At 42.3% G+C, this 19,346-nt stretch overlaps 1 protein-coding gene across 3 annotated transcripts in view; it reads right to left on the bottom strand.

The window, feature by feature from the left end:
* BBS2 (Bardet-Biedl syndrome 2) overlaps positions 1-13,734 on the bottom strand; it is a 32,490-nt gene extending 18,756 nt beyond the window's left edge. For 2 of the 3 annotated variants that reach the window (XM_047835975.1, XM_047835976.1), the window contains exons 1-5: positions 13,435-13,734; positions 8,755-8,982; positions 4,170-4,295; positions 3,843-3,905; positions 2,969-3,046 (exon numbers count right to left, since the gene is read on the bottom strand). In XM_047835975.1, the coding sequence (XP_047691931.1) occupies positions 2,969-3,046; positions 3,843-3,905; positions 4,170-4,295; positions 8,755-8,982; positions 13,435-13,551 (612 nt within the window). In that variant the 5' untranslated portion in view covers positions 13,552-13,734. The remainder of the gene's footprint in view (positions 1-2,968; positions 3,047-3,842; positions 3,906-4,169; positions 4,296-8,754; positions 8,983-13,434) is intronic. The other variant, XM_047835974.1, reaches the window with a different exon arrangement.
* Between the last annotated feature and the right edge of the window lie 5,612 nt (positions 13,735-19,346).

Here is a 19,346-nt window from a genome sequence, read left to right as displayed (position 1 = left end):
AGCACACCTGGCTGGCTCCATGGGAGCATGTGACTCTTGCTTACCTCAGGGTCATGGGTTTGTGCCCCACAGTGGGCAGAGAGATCATGTAAATAATAAAAAAATAAAAATAAAAAATAAACAGACTTGTCGGGGTGCCTGGGTGGCTCAGTCAGTTAAGCGTCCAACTCTTGTGTTTGGCTCGCGTCACGATCTCACGGTTCATGAGTTTGAGCCCCGCATCCGGGCTCTGCACTGACGGTGCAGAGCCTGTATGGGATTGTCTCTCTGCTCCTCCCGGCTTGTGCTCTCTCTCTCTCCCTCTCAAAAATAAATAAATTAACTTAAAAATAAAATAAAATAAAAAGACTTGTAAAACCCACAGTTGAATATCTTTCATGTACATGCTTTTCTATGACATAATTTCCTATTTGCTACAGATGAAAGATGTTTTTTAGAAGAAAATATTATCTTTTGAAAAGTACAAACCCAAGCACCTGGATTTGTGACTGTTGTGCTGTACAGAATGTGTACATCATACAGAGATATTTACAGGACTGTTTGGGGATTTAATATGCTTAAAAGGATAAAATTTTAGAGACTGAATAAAATTATCCTTTATTTAAAGTTAAAACCAAAACTTAACGATATCTCTGCTCCTGCAGATCCACTTTCTAATTCTGACACTAATACAAGAGATATTAAGAAATAAATTGTATAAAGCAGAGAATAGTTATATAATTTCCTCCACACCTACAGCTTTTCTACAAAACCACCCACTTCACTTAACTCTGAATACAAAGTGCTGTGTAGGACTCCAGAATTATTTCGCTCAAGGCATTCTTTTGGCAATACTCAGTACTATCCAACTGCCAAATGAATTATAATTTTGCTGATCTGCTAAACAGCGTTTGAGCTAAGAGCAAAATCCAACCGAAAGGGCAGGAAAATGGCCCTGAAATGAACAATTTTATAAAGTTCACATTTTCATAACCTTAGCCCCAGACTCCGTGGGACCCTTAGTCCTTTATTAATTCACTAGTTTCTCTCTTTCATGGACCAGGGGACCAACAGTCACCTCAAATCCCTAGATCTATTTCATGTTCTCCTGTCCTTTTCTAGGATTTAGGAAAAAGGTGTTTCCAAAGAATGCACCTTCCTCACGTGTACCATTGACAATAAACAGAAATCCAACAAAATCTGAATGATTCCCACCCAACAGGAAAAGATTTACTACAAATTTGAATGAAAGAAAAACGATAATGCAAGACACAGCATCTACTGACAGGTGACTCTCAAGTTGGCTTTTTTGGGGGGGGTGGAGGGCGGTAGGAAGTGGCAAACCCCGTTAATAACCTAACGAAAGCTAAGGATTCTCTCTTCAAAAAAATCACACATTAAGCACATACACTTAAACAGAACCTCCTAACTTTCAATAGGGTCATTAACTTTCTCTACCTATAACTAGCAGTTTATAATTATAATAACTGTGAATATATAAATTACTTTTTTTAAAGTTTTTTAAAATGTTTTTATTTATTTTTGAGACAGAGAGAGACAGAGCATGAATGGGGAAGGGTCAGAGAGAGAGGAAGACACAGAATTCGAAGCAGGCTCCAGGCACTGAGCCGTCAGCACAGAGCCCGACACGGGGCTTGAACTCATGGAGTGTAAGATCATGACCTGAGCTGAAGTTGGACGCTTAACCGACTGAGCCACCCAGGCGCCCCAATAACTGTGAATATATAAAAAGTATAGTAGAACTAAGTAAAAATCTATGATCCTCACTATAAGATAAAGGTATATTAGCTAAACCAAGGATAACACTTTGTATATCAATATGCAAGTTTTGCTTTTTGGTCTTTTTTTGTAGTGGAACAGAAGCCCGACTTTCCTAGACAGCTTTTGTAAGTGGCAAGAAGCAAAGACAAGTGGTCAAGATGGGCCCTGAGGCCAGTGCCTCAAGCTTTCTGATCTAGACCCAAACACGACCTGAATAAATTTTGCAGGGATCCCAGCAAAATCTGACCACTAAGACTCCCTTCTGTTGTTTTTTTCTGCCTCTCTAGAACGTTCACAAGCCACTGCTCGTTTATCCTCTTCTCCTTCCTTTTTCAGAATATCCTAATTCGTTTTTCTGTTTCCATCTTGCCCAATCCTGGGGAACCAGCAGCATATAAATATCCTAACAATGCCAAAACTACAACGGATAAGGATGATCTGTAGACAAATGAAGTTTAAACTTTTCAGAAACATCCCAGGTTCTATTCCATGAGCAATCCTAATCATGGAGAAACCCACAGGTTTCCAGTTCTCCAACATCTGATTTTAAGTTTACCTTAAAAAAACGTGCCTAAGAAGTACTTAATCTGAATGGAGAGGGAACGTTTTAAAACCCTCGTTTGTGTACTTCATTCAAGCCCATTTAATACACACGATGAGGAGGAGGCGGACAATCTTCAAATCCTGACCACACCACTTCGCAGCCATGACTGTGTTTGAGTAATTGAACAAAGGAAATTAACACCAGTTTCCTCATCAGGAAAATAGAAATAATAATATCTTCCTACTAGGGCTGTTGTAGGATTAAATGAGTTAGTTTACATAAAGCACTTAGAACAGTATCTGGCATATATTAGGTGCGCAATAAATGGTCACCATTAGTGTTCTTATTAATATATATTAACTCATTAAAAGAAAGGCCTTTAGGTACTCAATAATTTTTCTCTAATCAGCCTGTTCAAAACGTATCTTTTCTCTTCCCCAGCGGCCACCCCTGCCTCCCCCCAACTCTGAAAATATATCTTGATACAGGATTTTTAAGTGCGTCTTTCTCTGTAACATGCAGTTCTGTTCAATCTCCACAATTTTTACTTCAAAACTGTCTGGGTTGTGAGAAGACATCCCAGCACCCTTGTCAGATGTGACATTTCACTGTGCTGATCTATCTTGCCCACAGTTACCATGATTCTGAGGTGGCACTTCTTACCTCTGTTTCTGTCATTTCTGCTATAATCTCATCTTCTTTAAAAACTCGGATATCAAAATCCTCTGATCCGACAAGGAGCTGAAAAAAAAAAAAAGAATCGTGCGTATTTAGTTCAACAAGCAAACACAGCAAAATTTCCATAAATGAAACAAAAAATGTGCACAGTACTTAAAACACTGCTCCTGCTACCCAAGATCTGCTCCCTATAATCTGGTAGTCAGGAAGGTTCCTTCTACTGCGAAAGTCAACACCTTCGGTTAGTGAAGAAAAGGTGGCCACTACAGACTATCCTTCCATGTGGGCTGCACATCCTTCCAGAATATGTTCTTCCACCAAGCACCTGAAAATGATCCCCATTCTCTGCCCACAGATGGAAGCCCAGTTTCAAATGCCAGAGACCAGTATCCACGGACAAGAGACAGGTAAGCCGGTGCCCAGTACAGCACTTGGCTGGCTACTCAAGAAACTAACTTCTAGAGTAACCATTAGAATACTTTCAAAGGCTAAGAGCCAATCTCTAAAACTTTCAGATTCCTGAAAAAGTCACAGTTGAAAACTACTTACAATTATGGTTTCAAAGCATCCGAAGGCAGCTGTAAGATTGTGAATATGGCTGTGGTCCCATCAAATGCTCTGCCCGCCTCCCCCCATCCTGTGTCTTTGCAACATTACGGCCTTGATCTTTACATCAGACAAATACAACCGATTCATTGTTCAAAAGAGAAAGACAAATGAGGCCAGTTGGCTTGTCATTTAGGCAACAGAGCACCAAAATCAACCAGAGAAGTGTTAACTTCTCTTAACCACTAATGTCACTGTCATGGGGAAATTATTCAGCTGAGCACACAAGATAAGTATCTCCTCCTCCACACACCTCTTTCTTACCATCACCGTCAAAGTCACATAAGGCCAAGGAATGAACGTTATCTCCAGTAACCTGAAAATAAAACCAAAACTCATTAATATGCCATCTTTTTTCGCTTAATCCAAATGCATTAGCTACATGAAAGAGGATTATACAAACCACCAATGGGTGTTATTCAAATTACAAATGTTCTTTTTTTATGTACAGAATTAGAAAATATGTTTCCATTTTGTTTTTCTTATTCATTACAGCCAAGGGTAAAACAAACAAACAAAGCATAAAGAACATTAAGTGAAAATGTTTGGGAGGATTAAGAGAATGTTTTGTTCTGTGTACCGTCCAAAAGAGATCATTTCCTTCGTGATCAAAACCCTGCAGAGCACAATTTCCACCAATAATCGCAAGAGGAGAGGAAATGTCCCCCAGTGTTCCCAGCACAATTGCATTGGCCCCATCTGCAACCTAGGAAGGAAAAAAAAGACATAAAATCTCAGATACACTGATGCACAGGCACAGTGGACATAAAATAGATCCTCATTTTTATTTGGACACTCAAATCCCTCTGTCGTCATTTGTGAGAAGCCACGTGGTCTCGTGAGAGGCAGCCCAGGACTGTCCATTGAGGACAGTCACTGTGGCTTATTTGTGCTTCCACCAGGATGAGCACAGATTCAGGATCAACTCAGGCCACTGGCCTCTCACACTAATCTGCTGCGATAAACTGCTACAAAATCCAAGGCTCTCTAGAACTACTAGTTCTCGGGGACCAATTCTTGACAGAATCAAACTTACGCCTTTAAAACACCCAAACTTTTGTAATCTATTTTAACCACTTTGCATGGAAATCTTTGTATTGCTTATTACCCAGTTCTCTTGCTACTAGTCCTTTTACTTGTAAACTTACTAAGAATTCTGTACAAAGAGTAATAAACCATCCAGAATTAATAAATGTCCCAGACTTCTTGAATAAAGCATATAAGCATAATTTAACTTATTTTTAGAAAATTCAAGGAAATCTTTGGAAATACTAACTGTTTATTATTAGGAAAACAGTCCTTATTTATATAATCTTTATGTAGGAAAACTATTTAAAAATTGGCTATAAAAGAAAGAAAACTTATCAGAAATCAAAACTGCTAAATGGCCAATAACTCAAAAGACAAAGTTAAAAGGTGAACAATAAACTGGGAAAAAATACCTACAATATATGAGCCAAAGGACTAATTGTTTTTTAAATGAGCTAATAAAAAGCAAATAAATAAGAAAAGGGTAAACACCCCAAGCCAAAAAACAAACCAAACAAACCAAAAAGAAAATGAAAAAAACAAAAAATAAACAAACAAAAAGGCAATTCACAAGAAATACTAATCACCACCAAACACGAAAATCCTCATTCTCACAATATATCATTTTTCATTTTTAAGATTAGAAAGATGAAAAATAACAAGATTATCCATTGTTGGTTGGGGTGTGATAAAACAGACACTCTCATATTCTGAGGGGAAGGTGGAAAACAGTAGTCTTTATATAGAACAATTTAGCAATATTCATCATTTAAAAAAGATTTTTAACTCAGTAATTCCAAAGCTCAATTCTTGACACCATTAATTTTATGTGTCAACTTGGCTAGGCCATGGTACCCAGATATTTAATCAAAAACATCATTATAGGCGTTTCTGTGAAGGTAATTTTTAAAATGAGATTAACACTTAAATCAGACTTTGAGTAAAGCAGGTTACCCTCTATAATGTGGGTGGGTGGGCCTCACCCAATCAGTTGAAGGCCTTAACAGAAAAAAGACTGAACCGCTGGAGAAAGGATTCTGCCACCAGACTGTATTCAGACTTAAGTTTCAACATCAACTCTTCCCTGGATCTCCAGAGAATTTGCCTAACCTGCATATTTTGGACTTGCCAGCCTCCACAACTGCATGAGCCAATTTCTTAAAATAAAGCCACCAATCTCTCTCTCTGTCTCCCTAGAAGTATATATACACACATACACATCCTACACTCAATTTCAGTCTTATACAAAAACATAGGAAGAATATCTTTGTGCTCCTGAAATAGGCAAAGACTTCTCAGGACAGAAAAAGCACCAACTATTAAAGAAAAAAAACTGAACAGCTACACTTCAACAAAATCAAAAACTTTTGCTCATCAAAAGACACATACTTATTGGAATGAGCCACATACTGGGAGAATATGTTTGTTACATGTATTGTTATTTGTTATATATATTGTAAACATTGTTTTATATATATATATATATATATATATATATATAAGAATTTGTATATAGAAAATCTATAAATCAATAGTATATACAAACTACCAATAAAAAAGGCATTTTGTATATTTGTATATGTATATTTGTATAAAGAAAATCTATAAATCAATAGTGTATACAAACTACCAATAAAAAAGGCAAAAGACCTAGACATTTCACAAAAGAAGACACACGACTAGAAAATAAACACAAGAAAAGGTGTTATATATCACTGGTCATGAGGGAAATGCAAAATGAAGCCAAATACGACACCACTTCATACCTTAAAATGGCTACAATTAAAAAGACTGGCATAACCAAATGTTGACAGAGTATGGAGCAACTGGAACTCACGTACATCGCTGATGGGAGGTGTGAAATGGTACAACCATTCCTAGGTATCACCCAAGATAAATTAAAACATATACCCGCAAAAAGACAAGTACCGAAATATTTCTAACAATTTTATTAATAACTGACCAAAAGTAGAAATGACTCAGTATGTCCATCCTACATGTCTGTGATCAGAAGAAGGGATACACAAACTGTGTAATATTCACACAATGGAATACCACTCAGCAACAAAAAGAACTACTGCTCTCTGCAAAAACATGGATGCCTCTCACAGACCTGCCAAATGCAAGAAGCCAGATATCAAAGAGTCATTCTGTATGATCCCATTTGTGTGAAGTTCAAGAACAGGGAAAGCTAAGCTAAGCTGACAGAAATGAGAACGGTGAAAGTCTATAAGATAGAAGAAATGACTGGAATGGGGCACAACAATATTTCCTGAAGTGATGGAAATGTTCTGTATTTTTATTGGGCATGTTGGTTACAGGGATCAAAACTCACTGAATAGTACGTGTAAAGTTTGTGTATTTCACTGTATGTACAATTTTATCTCAATTTTAAAATACAAAAAAAAAAAAGGTAATTGCATTTCTAGGAACTTATCCTTAGAAAATAATCAGAGAAATTGGCAAAGACATATGCTTATCAAAGTATCAACTGTAATACAGAAACTATGAAAATAACATAAATATGAAACAATACAGAACAGATTAAGCAAATTATAATATATTAACAAAATGAAAAAAAAAACATAGAGCCTAGTAAGAATGATGCAGGGATATACAGTGACTTCATATAAAGATGCTCACAATATAGCATTGAATAAAAAGGCTGTGTGCAGTAGCCAGGGAGTAGAGACAACACAAATGTCCATTAATGATGAGTGGATAAAGAAAATATGGCATGTCCATAAAATGGAATATTCTTCAGCCATAAAAAGAATGAAATACTGATACATGCTACAACATGGATCAACCTTGAAAATATTATCCTAAGGAAAGGAAACTCGTCACGAAAGACCATATATTATATGATTCTGTTTATATGAAAAGTCGAGAACAGGCAAATCTACAGAGATAGAAAGTAGATTAGTGGTTGCCTAAGACAGGTTGGGGGACAATGAAGATTCACTACTAATGGGTATGGGGTTTCTTTTAGGGATAATGAAGATGTTCTAAACTTGATAGTGGTGATAGTTGAGTAAGTCTCTCAATAAACTAAAACTATTGGATTGTACATTAAATAGGTGAATTGTATGGTATGTGAAGTATATTTTAAAATATCTTATTATAATAATATAAGTTAGAGGGTAAAAAAATGATCACATTTCGTAAAAAATTTCACCTAGTGGGGTGCCTGGGAGACTCAGTTGGTTGAGCATCTGACTCTTGATTTTGGCTCAGGCCATGATCCCAGGGTCACGGGATCGAGGCCAGTGTTAGGCTTTGTGCTGAGCATGGAGCCTGCTTGGGGTTTTCTCTCTCTCCCCCTCTGCCTCTCTCCCTGGCTCGCATGTGCTTTCTCTCTAAAATAAAAAATACATAAATAAATAAATAATTTCACTTAGTAAAAATCAGTTTAAGAGTTACGTGTTACCTCTAGATGGAGAAATTATGAGTATTTTTTTTGTTTCCATATATTTTCTATAATAAATATGAATAACTTGAGTATTAAAGCTGCAGTAGCCTAAGGGCACCTGGGTTGCTCAGTCAGTTACGTATCCGACTTCGGCTCAGGTCATGATCTCGCGGTCTGTGAGTTCAAGCCCCATGTCAGGCTCTGTTGCTGACAGCTCGGAGCCTGCTTTGGATTCTGTGTCTCCCTCTCTCTGTGCCCCTCCCCTGCTCACACTCTGTCTCTCTCGAAAATAAATAAACATTAAAAAAAATTTTTTTTTAATAAATAAATAAATAAAGCTGCAGTAGCCTATAGATGGCAGGCCACAGTAAGCGCTTCTCCTATAAACTACTATACTAAATTTTAATGCAAAGCCACCAGGAGGTCTGTTTACTGACTTCCTGGCTCTTGGCTGAGTTCTCAATAGATCTTGACAGATGGTGGTATCACAGATATACCTCATGGGAGACAAGCTGGAGTGTCACCAAGTAGTTACCAACCATGATAAAACAAGTAAGTGTCAAACAGATAATGCAGATGTAAATGGAAAAATCTCCGTGTTGTTTACGTCACAAGAGCCATACAATAAGCAAACCAAAATAAATGTCTGATCTCTTTCAATCATAAAAAGCCAATGGACATTATGAGTAACAGGAATATCATGGTTATAAAGGGGTATACTTGCCTCTCTGTAGAACAAATCTGAATTATTGTAGACATCATAAGCCAGAAGATTAGTCTGTGTCCCCACCAAAAGTGCATCATAGCCAAGTTCTGGGTTCAATACTCCTGCAGTCAGGCAGCTGACTGCCTGGTTGATGTTGAGAAGTGAAACATCAGACTCCAGGGGGCTCTGGAAGACCCTGGATGCACTGACATGCTGACTCCGGGTATGAGGATTGTGAATAAAAACCTAAATTAAAAACAGTTAATTACATCCCCTTAAAATACCAAAACTGTAAAATTAACATACATTTATTAAGAGACCCATGGTATTAACAGATATCAACACTAACAAGAGGTCACTTTAACCACCTACAAAACAAAACACTCATACACAGTTATGTCTATTGCTAGCTTTCAACCACTATAAATTATGGAAATTCAGTGGTTCTTAGCCTTGCAAAGAACAAGGTAATGGACAAGATGCAGTTGTTGCTTCCAGGGGCAGCTTACAGGCTACCCACCAGCAGGATGTCAAGTACTCTTAAGAACTAGCCTCTTCCTGATCAACCTTCCAGAAGCGTTACCAGCTACAGTGTGGTTGCTACACACTAAGAAGATCACACAGCATACAGTAATAAACACTTCCTTTAGCATCTTTCATCCCAGCACCTCAAAAACTCACTTCCTAACCCTTAAAACTGGCTGTTTTAGGGGTGCCTGGCTGACTCATCTGGAAGAATGTGTGACTCTTGATCTCAGGGTTGTAAGTTGGAGCTCCATGTTGGGTGTAAAGATGACTTAAAAAATAAAACTTAAAAAAAAAACCGGTTGTTTTAAGGGTTAAAACTGGTAGTTTCAAAGTCTGGCAGTTAGATCTGTTTTACAAATGTAAACTGAGTCACACGATCAAGCTTCTTCAAGGTTTCACGGACTGGAATATCATGTTCATGTCCTCGTTCGTGTAATACTTTGTAATGTGCTTTAATAAGTGTTACTGCATTTGATCCTCACAGCAAGCTCGGGTTTACAGATGAGGTCAAAAAGGTTAATGCCCTTTCCCAAGGTCTGGCGACTGTTAAGTGACAGGGCAAAGACCTGAAGCCTGGCATCTGGTTCCAGACCCTACACTCTGGCCATGATGTCTTACTTCCTTTTACAACAGTTCGGAACAAAAGAATTCTTTCAGAGTCTCCCAGTAATTAGACAGGCTGGAGAACAGGAGGAGAAATCACTTTTGGACTTGCTGTGCATTGCTATTGGAACAGAAAGAGTTTGAGATTCCCAGGAGCCGACTTCTCCCTAGCTTCCCTCCTGCCGTTCTCGGGTTCCGGGAGACCTATTTGTCCCTCGGGCATGGAAAAAGCCAAGCTCAGTCACACAACAAATGGATCACTCTCTGTGACTGGCTGAAGTTCACACAACATTCATTCTAACTGAGGGGATACTAATGAAAGTAGAAATCCAACTGGCCCCCTCAGACCCATGGGCGAGAGAAAAAATGTCCCCAGAAGAAAACACTAATGTTCATCTTGCGAGAAACCCCTTTTTAAAATATCCTTGCTCGAAACAAAACAAATAAAATCCTTGCTCAGGCTCAGAGGCCAGATTCCAGTAAGTCAGATTCACACTCTCAACAGAATCCTACTTATAATGTTAAAATCCTGTTTCTGGAGACGTGAGCTCCAACGGTCAAGGAGGGCTTCAGCCTTACCTGAAATGTTTAATTATTTTTAGAAAAGAATATATTCCGGTATTACTTGGATCATAAAATACTACCGTTTTTAAATCTTAATATAAAATATCAGGTCATAAATCCAGATTTGTTTCAAGTTCTAAAGAAAAGATCCAATTACACAGGCCACAGGACTTTCTCGTCCTCTGTCTCTTTTTTTCCAACTCCGGAAACAGACCTAGACTCCAGTGTCCCTGCCTTTCACTCTAGCTCACATTCTAATGAAAGGGTTTCCATAAAAACCTCTGCCTGATCTTCCTGCTTCCACCGCTAGGCTTAGCTCCCTGCATCTCTGTTGCAGTACCAGCCAGTTATCCTTTAAAACATTAATCAAACCCCATCACCCAAAACAATGATGTTTACATGGCCTACAGGCCCTATATGATCCCGCCCCTGGCTACCTCACTGCTTCCCTCATTCCGTTAGAGCCCTCACTTCCCTGGAACACACCAAGCTACTTCCACCTCAAGGCCTTTGCACTTGCTGATCCCTCTGTCTGGAAGGCACTTACTCCACAAATATGTGGGGCTTGTTTCCTCCTTTTTTTCAAATCTCTGATCTACAATGATCTTATTAGAGGCCTAGGGATCACTCTGTCTAAAATAGCAATCTCCCATCATCTCTATCCCCTTACTGTTTCCCCGCCCCCCATGGAGACATTATCTGTTGTTATTTATATGTATATATAAATATATGTTAACGTATAAATAAAATATAAAAAATAAAAATATACAAATATAATACAAATATACGTATTTTATTTTATCTCCCCCTGGTGTCTGGCTCCCCCTCTCAAACGTAAGCTCCAAATGGGTGAGGTTTGTCACTTTCAACCTTGCAACTGCAAAGCTAAGAACAGTGTGCGGCAGTAGTAAGCCCTCAACAAATTAGGGGTGGGGCCAATATTGATGGGACCTTTTCAGCCCATTTATTTAGCTGCCATGCACCCACAGAATTATACGAATTTCTTTTTGGCATTTGTCAGTACCTCTTAACAGTAACTAACATTATCACATGCCAGGTTCTGTGCTAGGGGCTCTACTACATTATACTACCTAATGAAAATGAATTGTAATGACTTTCTACTTATGTATCTCAAGGCATATTACATAACATACAACATAGGTAGAAGTGTCTTGAAAACTATAAACTGGGAGCCTGGGTGGCTCAGTTGGTTAAGCCTCCGACGCTTGATTTTGGCTCAGGTCATGATCTTGAGGTGGGTGGGATCAAGCCCTACACTGGGCTCCGCACTGATGGCACAGAATCTGCTTGGGATTCTCTCTTCCTCTCTGCCCCTCTCCCCACTTGTGCATGCACGCACGTTCTTGCTCTCTCTCGAAATACGTAAAGTTTAAAAAAAAAAAAAGAAAGAAAACTTTAAACCATTATATAAATATTAGCTTATTAAATCCACATTTTAAATCCACACTGGGTTGGGGCACCTGGGTGGCTCAGTCCATTAAGCTTCTGACACTTGATTTCGCTCAGGTTATGATCTCATGTGAGATCTCATGTCAGCCTCTGTGCTGACAGCACGGGGCCTGCTTAGGATTCTCTGTCTCTGTCTCTCTCTGTCAAAAATAAATAAATAAACACTTTTTAAAACTCCACACTGGGTCAAGAACAGGTACTTTAACTTCATTGCCACCACTTTCAACATTTATTTATTTTTGGGACAGAGAGAGAGCATGAACGGGGGAGGGTCAGAGAGAGAGGGAGACACAGAATCAGAAACAGGCTCCAGGCTCTGAGCCATCAGCCCAGAGCCCGACGCGGGGCTCGAACTCACGGACCGCGAGATCGTGACCTGGCTGAAGTCGGACGCTTAACCGACTGCGCCACCCAGGCGCCCCATTGCCACCACTTTCTAGTTGCATGACCTCAAGCATTACTTTGAACTTCTCTGAACCGCTATTCTAATCAGTAAAGTAGGAGTAACAAAAAGAAAATAGCAATTAACAATTAGTGGCTTATATGCCTACATTTCTCATATGTCAAGCGCTTTACATGTATTAACTTATTTAGTCCTTATAACAACCCTATGTGGCAGATACTATTATTACGAACTTTGCCCAAGGTCATGAAATTAGTAGGTACTAGAGCCAAGACCTGTGCTATGCTGCTACTCTTGGCATTGTAGCAAGGATGAGGAGATAATTAATGTAATGAAGCCTTGTACCTATTAAAAGTTATTGCACTTGGTGTCACTGTATTCCATGTATTTGGTCGTGCCTCCATCAGTGCCTTGATTTGCCTTGTCTGCAGCCCTGCAGGATTATAAGCTTTGTGAAAGCAGGGATTCCAGCTTTATCTCTGAATCCCCAACATCTAGCACAAGGGAGGTGTTAAGTTTCCTGAATGTTAAATGACCATGTCTTTTTCACCTCTGTGACTCCCACACCTTGCACAGCATCTGGCACATAGTAAGCGCCTAACGGGTACTTAGCGAATAAATTGTAGGAAAGGACATAAATGTACATGGATAAAGATCAAGTGCAAATTAATTATTTAACTTAGGGGTCTTTGTATTTTTTTTTCCCTTTTTTTCTGTAAAGTTGTTTAGCTCGAGAGGCAATATGAAATAGTGGAAGGAGCTCCAGAGTGACAGGCAGAGGCCCTGGACTCAACTCTGGGGTGGGCTACCACTCCTAACCCTGACCAAGCCCCTTCCCTTCTGGGGACTTTTCTTCCCCAAGCTCCCTATCTGCACAGGAACTCCAACACTGTCCAAGTCTAAATGCCTGAAGACAAGTAAAGTTAAGTGCTTAAAAAAGCCCTTCATGCGAGACCCCATTATTCTTCCTTATTCTGCGCGGGAAGGACGGCTACCGACGCTACCTCCCGGTCGCCGGGCAACCGTGGCTGGGGGCGGGGTCGCAGGGTGAGGGGCGGGTCGCATCGGAGCGGCCTGCGGAGATCCTGGGGACTCTAGGGACCCGGGCTCGGTGTGGTAGGAGCGGTTACCTTGCCCGCTTGGGTGGCGGCTGCCAGGCACGGGTGAATCCCGTCGTAGCGCCCTATGGCCACCATGCGGGGGCTGATTTTGTGGCGCAGTTTCAGGGTGAACACAGGCAGCAGCATGATGGCGGCGGCTCAGAAGAGGGCTCGCCGCCCGAGGCATGCGTAGCGGAGCCGGCCTCACCCGCCGCGGTGCGGGGCTCGGGGACCAGAGCAGCCCGTCTTCAGCTGCTTCAAACCTGGCGCGAAACAGTGCGGGATCTAGGAGGCCCCCAAACCGCCCGCTCTTTTCTGTGGCTGCGCAGGCCCGCCGAGCCTCTTCTGCGGCTGCGCAGGCTCCGCCCGGGTCCTTCTGCGCATGCGTGGTCCGAGAGCCTGATCCTGAGGTTGGTTCGCTTTCTTTGGTGGAGTTGCGTGTTTTGTTGCTGTTAACTTGACCCAGTTCCATCCCACTGTACGAATGGGTCTGAGCCGTTGCACCCCCGGGGCTTCTCCTAGCACCACAACCAAGCTGCACCCCTGCAGATTCCACACACTAGTACCGCATTCCCAAAGGGTCGTTAATTCAAGAAAAGGTGTCTTGGATGCCTGCTCTGCCTTTTGATTTAACTGTTAGTCGAGGCAAACCACAGTGGTTACCTGCACTAACTATACGATCCTTTCCGGATAATTTTTTTAATCACGCTTTAGACTCTCATGTTTAAATAGTCTAGAGCCCCGCTTGTAAAATTCCCTATATATTTTTAAATGAAAACGTGCATAATTGAAACGTCACAGAACTTCTCATCGTTCATTCAAGTACACAGTGTGTCAGGCACTGTTCTAGACAAAAGAGGTACAGCAGTAAACATAGCGTTTACTACTCCACTGGTGCTCTCCTGGCACTAACATATTTGTCACCAGAGACCACCACTAAACAAGAAATACATGTAGTAGGTCATTTGGTAATAAGAACTATAAAGTTAAAGGAGGAAAGAGGGGTAGAGGGTTGGAGGAAGTGGGGTACTAAATAGCATGGCAGGGAAGAGACCTCACTGACAATTGACATTTTGGCAAGGACTTGCAGTGAGGCATTCAGCCTGGAAGAGTGTTTCAGCCGGTACAAAGGCCCTGAGAGCTCCCTCTGGCTGCCTTCTGGAGATAGACATTTAAAAGTGAGAGATGAGATTAATAAAAACCAAAAGAGGAGACTGAGAAGGAGCAGCCATTGAGGAAGTAGGACCAGGAGTATAGTGTTCCGTAATCCAAGTGAAGAGAGGGAGAAGGAAAATAACAGTGTCAGATGCTGTAAGTAGGTCTTAAAAGATGAGTTCTAAAATGTTCTTGTTACTTGGGTTTTGTAATTACAGCTGTACAAATGAACATCTTTCTTAAAGCCTACCGGTGTGTCTGTGACTAGGTACAACCTCTTTTGGAGATCATGTCAAAGGACTAAATTTGAGATCCTTGATGGAATGTCAGACCTCAGACAATGGACCTCTGCACCTCCTCTGATAGGCCTTGCCTCTGAGTTCTCCCAGCCCCTTTCTGCCCTACCACTTCCCCTGTCACTTAGGGAGACATCACAGTTCCTAGGAGTTCCCCGTAGTGGGAATTGCCCTCGGCTTGTCCCCCTGCCCTCATCCATCAGAATTTACTTTGTTTTGTGAAGTATCCTTCCCCTCCACCCCCAGACCCTACTTCCATGAAGCTGTCATCAGACTGAATCCACTCCACTCTCCTAATAGCTGATCTCAGCTTGATAGGCCACCTTTCCCACGAACAGCTTGAAAGGCATGAATCTCTACTAGAGATCACTTCAGGCCATCAGTTTCGGACAGACATTTATCGAGGGTCTCCATATGCCCGGCAGTGTCGGAGGACCTATGAAAACAGCAGTGAACAAGAAAGATGTAATCGTGCCCCTGTGGAGTTTACAACCTAGAGGACGTAGGGAGCGACAAACATTACCCATGAAAGCAAGTAAGATCATTTTGTCTGGTCATAAGGCTGAGGTGCTGGATAGGCCTCAGGGAAAGCCTCTCAGGAGAAACCTGAACTAGGATCTTTATGACAAGAAAGCAGCAGCCATTAGAAAGTGTGGGGGAAGGGCTTCCCACACAGAGGCAACAATAGGGGGAAAGGCCCAGGTTGGGCATGTTGGAAGATCAGGAAGAAGACAACGTGGCTGGAACCTAGTGAGTGAGAAAGAGGTCACATCACCTAGGGCTGTGAGCCATACCGAGGAGCTTAGCAGGTGGACAAGTCCATATCTAACTGGATTGCCCTGTGAGGCTGGCCTTGGTCTCCACCTACCCAGCGAAGCCTCACTCACTTTATGTACTGCCTTGGTGGCCTGGACCTTTATGGTTTCTCTTCCTAACAGGACATTGCAATCAGCAGCAGCAGCATCACTGACATTTATTGAGCATTTTCTACATGCCATCATTTCTAAGACTAAATGTGGATCATCCCACTCAATCTTATAATAACCTTAAGAGGCAGGTACTATTCTGCCCTATTTTACAGATGACAAAACTTTTCCTTTGTCTCCTCCTCCCTTCATGACTCTTCAGTGGCTCCCCATTTTCTACCAAAGAGAGCTCAAGCTCTTTGACAGCTTATGGAAATCCAATTCTGACCACCTTTGGCCTCTGCAAGCCTCCTTTTTTGCCACCTCTTGCCTCAAACTCGATCCCGTCTCTGCTGCTGTCTCTAGCTTCCCTACCTTTTCTCACATTTACCCTCTGCCTGGACTGTCCTTTCCCTCATTTCATAACTCCCTCCCATCTTTGGGGACAGGCTGGACATCACAACTCCAGACAGTCATATCCGCTCCCACATTTAGGAGGGGCCCGGGAAATCACATCATTTGCCATATGGGGAGTATCTGGGAGCATTTGAGTCTTTGGATCACAATCGTAATTAGGGAGTATTTATTGGGAGTATTTGCCATATTGGGAATATTTGAGTCTTCGGATCACAATCCTAACTAGACTCAGCAAGGATCCCCAGAAGGGTGGATAATCCCCATCCTTTTTGCCTCTTTGCCACTGGACAGAGCAGAGGACTTGGAGGCTCTTTTCCAAGGAGGAAGGAACAACAGCTAGGAGAGGCTGGCCCAGAGAGGCCTCTCCCCCTACCAGCAGTCCCAGAGTGTTCCCTACCTCCAATGATTCCCCACCCCAGGAATCACTGGCTTTTCAGGGAAGACTCCTGTTATCTTCACATCAGTGAGACCTGGGGCTCTGCTGGTGGGCTCTAGGTTGGTAGCCCTACATAGTGCATGAGCCCACAAGTCTCGAAGTATGAAGAACTGGGTTCAAATTCCTCCTCCACCAGTCACGCACTGAGACTCGGGTCCATCAATGAATCCTAACGTACACACTTACTGAGTGCCTTCTCTGTGCCAAGCATTTGACACACACACTTATTCACTTGATGCCCACAGCCAGCCTCGGAGGCAGATTCTGTCGTCATCCCCATTTTACAAGAATGGAAACTGAGTCACAGGGGGTTTATAACCCAAGCCCAAGGTCACACAGCTGGTAAGTGGCAGAACAGGGATGGCAAACGCAGGTGGTCTGGCTCCAGGGCTTGAACTACTAACCACTGCACGTACTGTTCCCGCAGTGAACTCCCTGAGCTCCGGCATCCTCTTCTAGAAAAGAGAAATATCCATAGTACTACTTCTGGGGAGTGTTGTGATAATTATACAAATTAATAGAAGTGAAACAATGACTGGCACTTAATAAGGGCTCCCATAAATGGTTCTTATCGCATTACGGGCTTATTACCTCTCGGTGAGAAAGCTGCCTTTGGCTTGTTAGGATCGCTACTGTAATAAATTTGGTGTCTTTTTTTTCTTTCTTTCTTTCTTTCTTTTTTTTTTAGCAAGTAGCATTGTTCCTGGTTCCTTCTTATCCCTGAGGTGGGAAAAACCCACCTAGCTAGACAGAAGGGTATGGTGGAAAGTAGGTGAGATCCATCTTGGGATGCCCACTTCCCAGGGGCCTTGGGCCACACCTGCCACCTGCCTGCCCCCCCACCCACGTCCTCACCTCACTATGTGAAGCATTCCCACTAGAGGGTGTGCAGGTGTAAAGAACAGAGGTTTGTGAGCCTTAGGACTCTGGATTACAGGCCTGGAGAGAGGCCAGCTGAGAGGGACCCTTGGGACAGAAGGCCTCCCGTTGTCAGTCACAGGATTGACTTCTGGACAGTGGACTGGGGCAGGGGGCCAGCTGGAGGTGGACTTTTTTTTTTGAGAGGGGTTTGCAGAGAGAGAGAATCTTAAGCAGGCTCCATAACCAGCACAGACCCCGACTCGGGACTCGATCTCACAACGGTGAGATCATGACCTGAGTGGAAATCAAGAGCCAGACACTTAACGAGCTGAGCCACCCAGGCACCCCGGAGGAGGACTTTGGACTTTTCTTTTGTGCACTGTGATGTCTGCTGTTTTCACAGCAAGTTTGTACTTTTGTAATAAACACACACACTTTAAAATAGTGTGCGAGGGGCACCTGGGTGGCTCAGTCGGTTAAGCATCCGACTTCAGCTCAGGTCATGATCTTAACGGTTCATGAGTTCGAGCCCTGCGTCAGGCTCTGTGCTGACAGCTCAGAGCCTGGGCCTGCTTCAGATTCTGTGTCTCCCTCTCTCTCTCTTTACCTTCCCTACTCACTCTCACTCTCTCTCTCTCTCTAAAAAAAAAAAAGGATAATATAGTGTGCGAGTGGAGGATGTCTGTGAATTTCAGAGATCCAGATCCACAGCCCCTCCCCACCCTTATTGCCCCAGAACCTGCCTATAAAGGACCCCAGTCTGAAATTTCCCCAAACTTAAGGGGAGTGGCCGTTAGGATCTCTCCTCAGAGCACAGAGGGGCAGGAGGAGAGCAGGGCAGCACAGGGCCAGGCTCTGTGAGAACGCTTTACGAGCAGCCCTTGCAGGTGTCCCCTCCTTCAACCCTTCATCACCTGACTCCCATCACCTGACTGCAGTGGGTCTGCTGCGGGCCATGGGGGTGAGGCTGTCCATCTGGGTCTCTGGTTAGCCCATGTCACACATGTGAGAAGTGAGGAAATGAAGAATCAGATTCCAAGCCATTTACTTAGCAGCATGTCACATATTAAAAAAAACAACAACAACAACAGAAATCGCTCCTTCTGGTCAGTAGACAGGAGAAAAGGTACCACCACTACTACTAATAATAGAAGCTAACATCTGTTGAGCACTCACTACGTAGCAGACTGCTAAATTACTCACTCATATTACGATCTCACTTAATCCTCCAGCAGTGCTATGAGATAGGTAATATTATCCCCATTTTTCAGATGCAGAAACTAATTTCAACTCCAGTTTGCTGCTACCCCGCCCCCCACCGCCCATGCATGTCATCGAACTGGTAGCAAACCCGGCAGATGCCATCTCAACTGAATGATCACGATGAGTAATATGGTAAGTCACGTTATCCTGCATGGGGCTTCACCTCTGTGGTATTTTCCCCTCAAACCCGTAAGCCCTGTCTAATCAGGAGAAAACAACAGATAAGCCCAAAATGAGAGACAGTCTACAAAATACCTGACCAGTACTCCTCAAAACTGCCAAGATCATGAAAAGCAGGGACAAACTAAGAAACTGTCACAGAGTGGACCAGGTTCAGGGCACATGGTTAGGAAATGCAATCCTGGCTTGGATCTTGGAGGAGAAAAAGGACGTTAGTGAGAAAACTGGAGAATTTATAGTTTGGTTAGTAACATTGTACCCATGTTAATTTTGTGTTTTTGACAGTTGTACCGTGGTTATATAAGATGGTAACATTAGGGAGACTGGATGAAGAGTCTGCAGGAAGTCTGGCATAGTGCTGGAGATTGGGATGGTCCTGGAAAGGAGGATTGACTCTAAAGGGCACAAGGGAATTTTTTAGAGTGATAG

Source organism: Prionailurus viverrinus, chromosome E2 (genome assembly GCF_022837055.1).
Source record: "Prionailurus viverrinus isolate Anna chromosome E2, UM_Priviv_1.0, whole genome shotgun sequence".
Lineage (NCBI taxonomy): Eukaryota > Metazoa > Chordata > Mammalia > Carnivora > Felidae > Prionailurus > Prionailurus viverrinus.
Note: the sequence above shows the minus strand (reverse complement) of the source record. Positions and strands in the feature narration are given on the sequence as shown.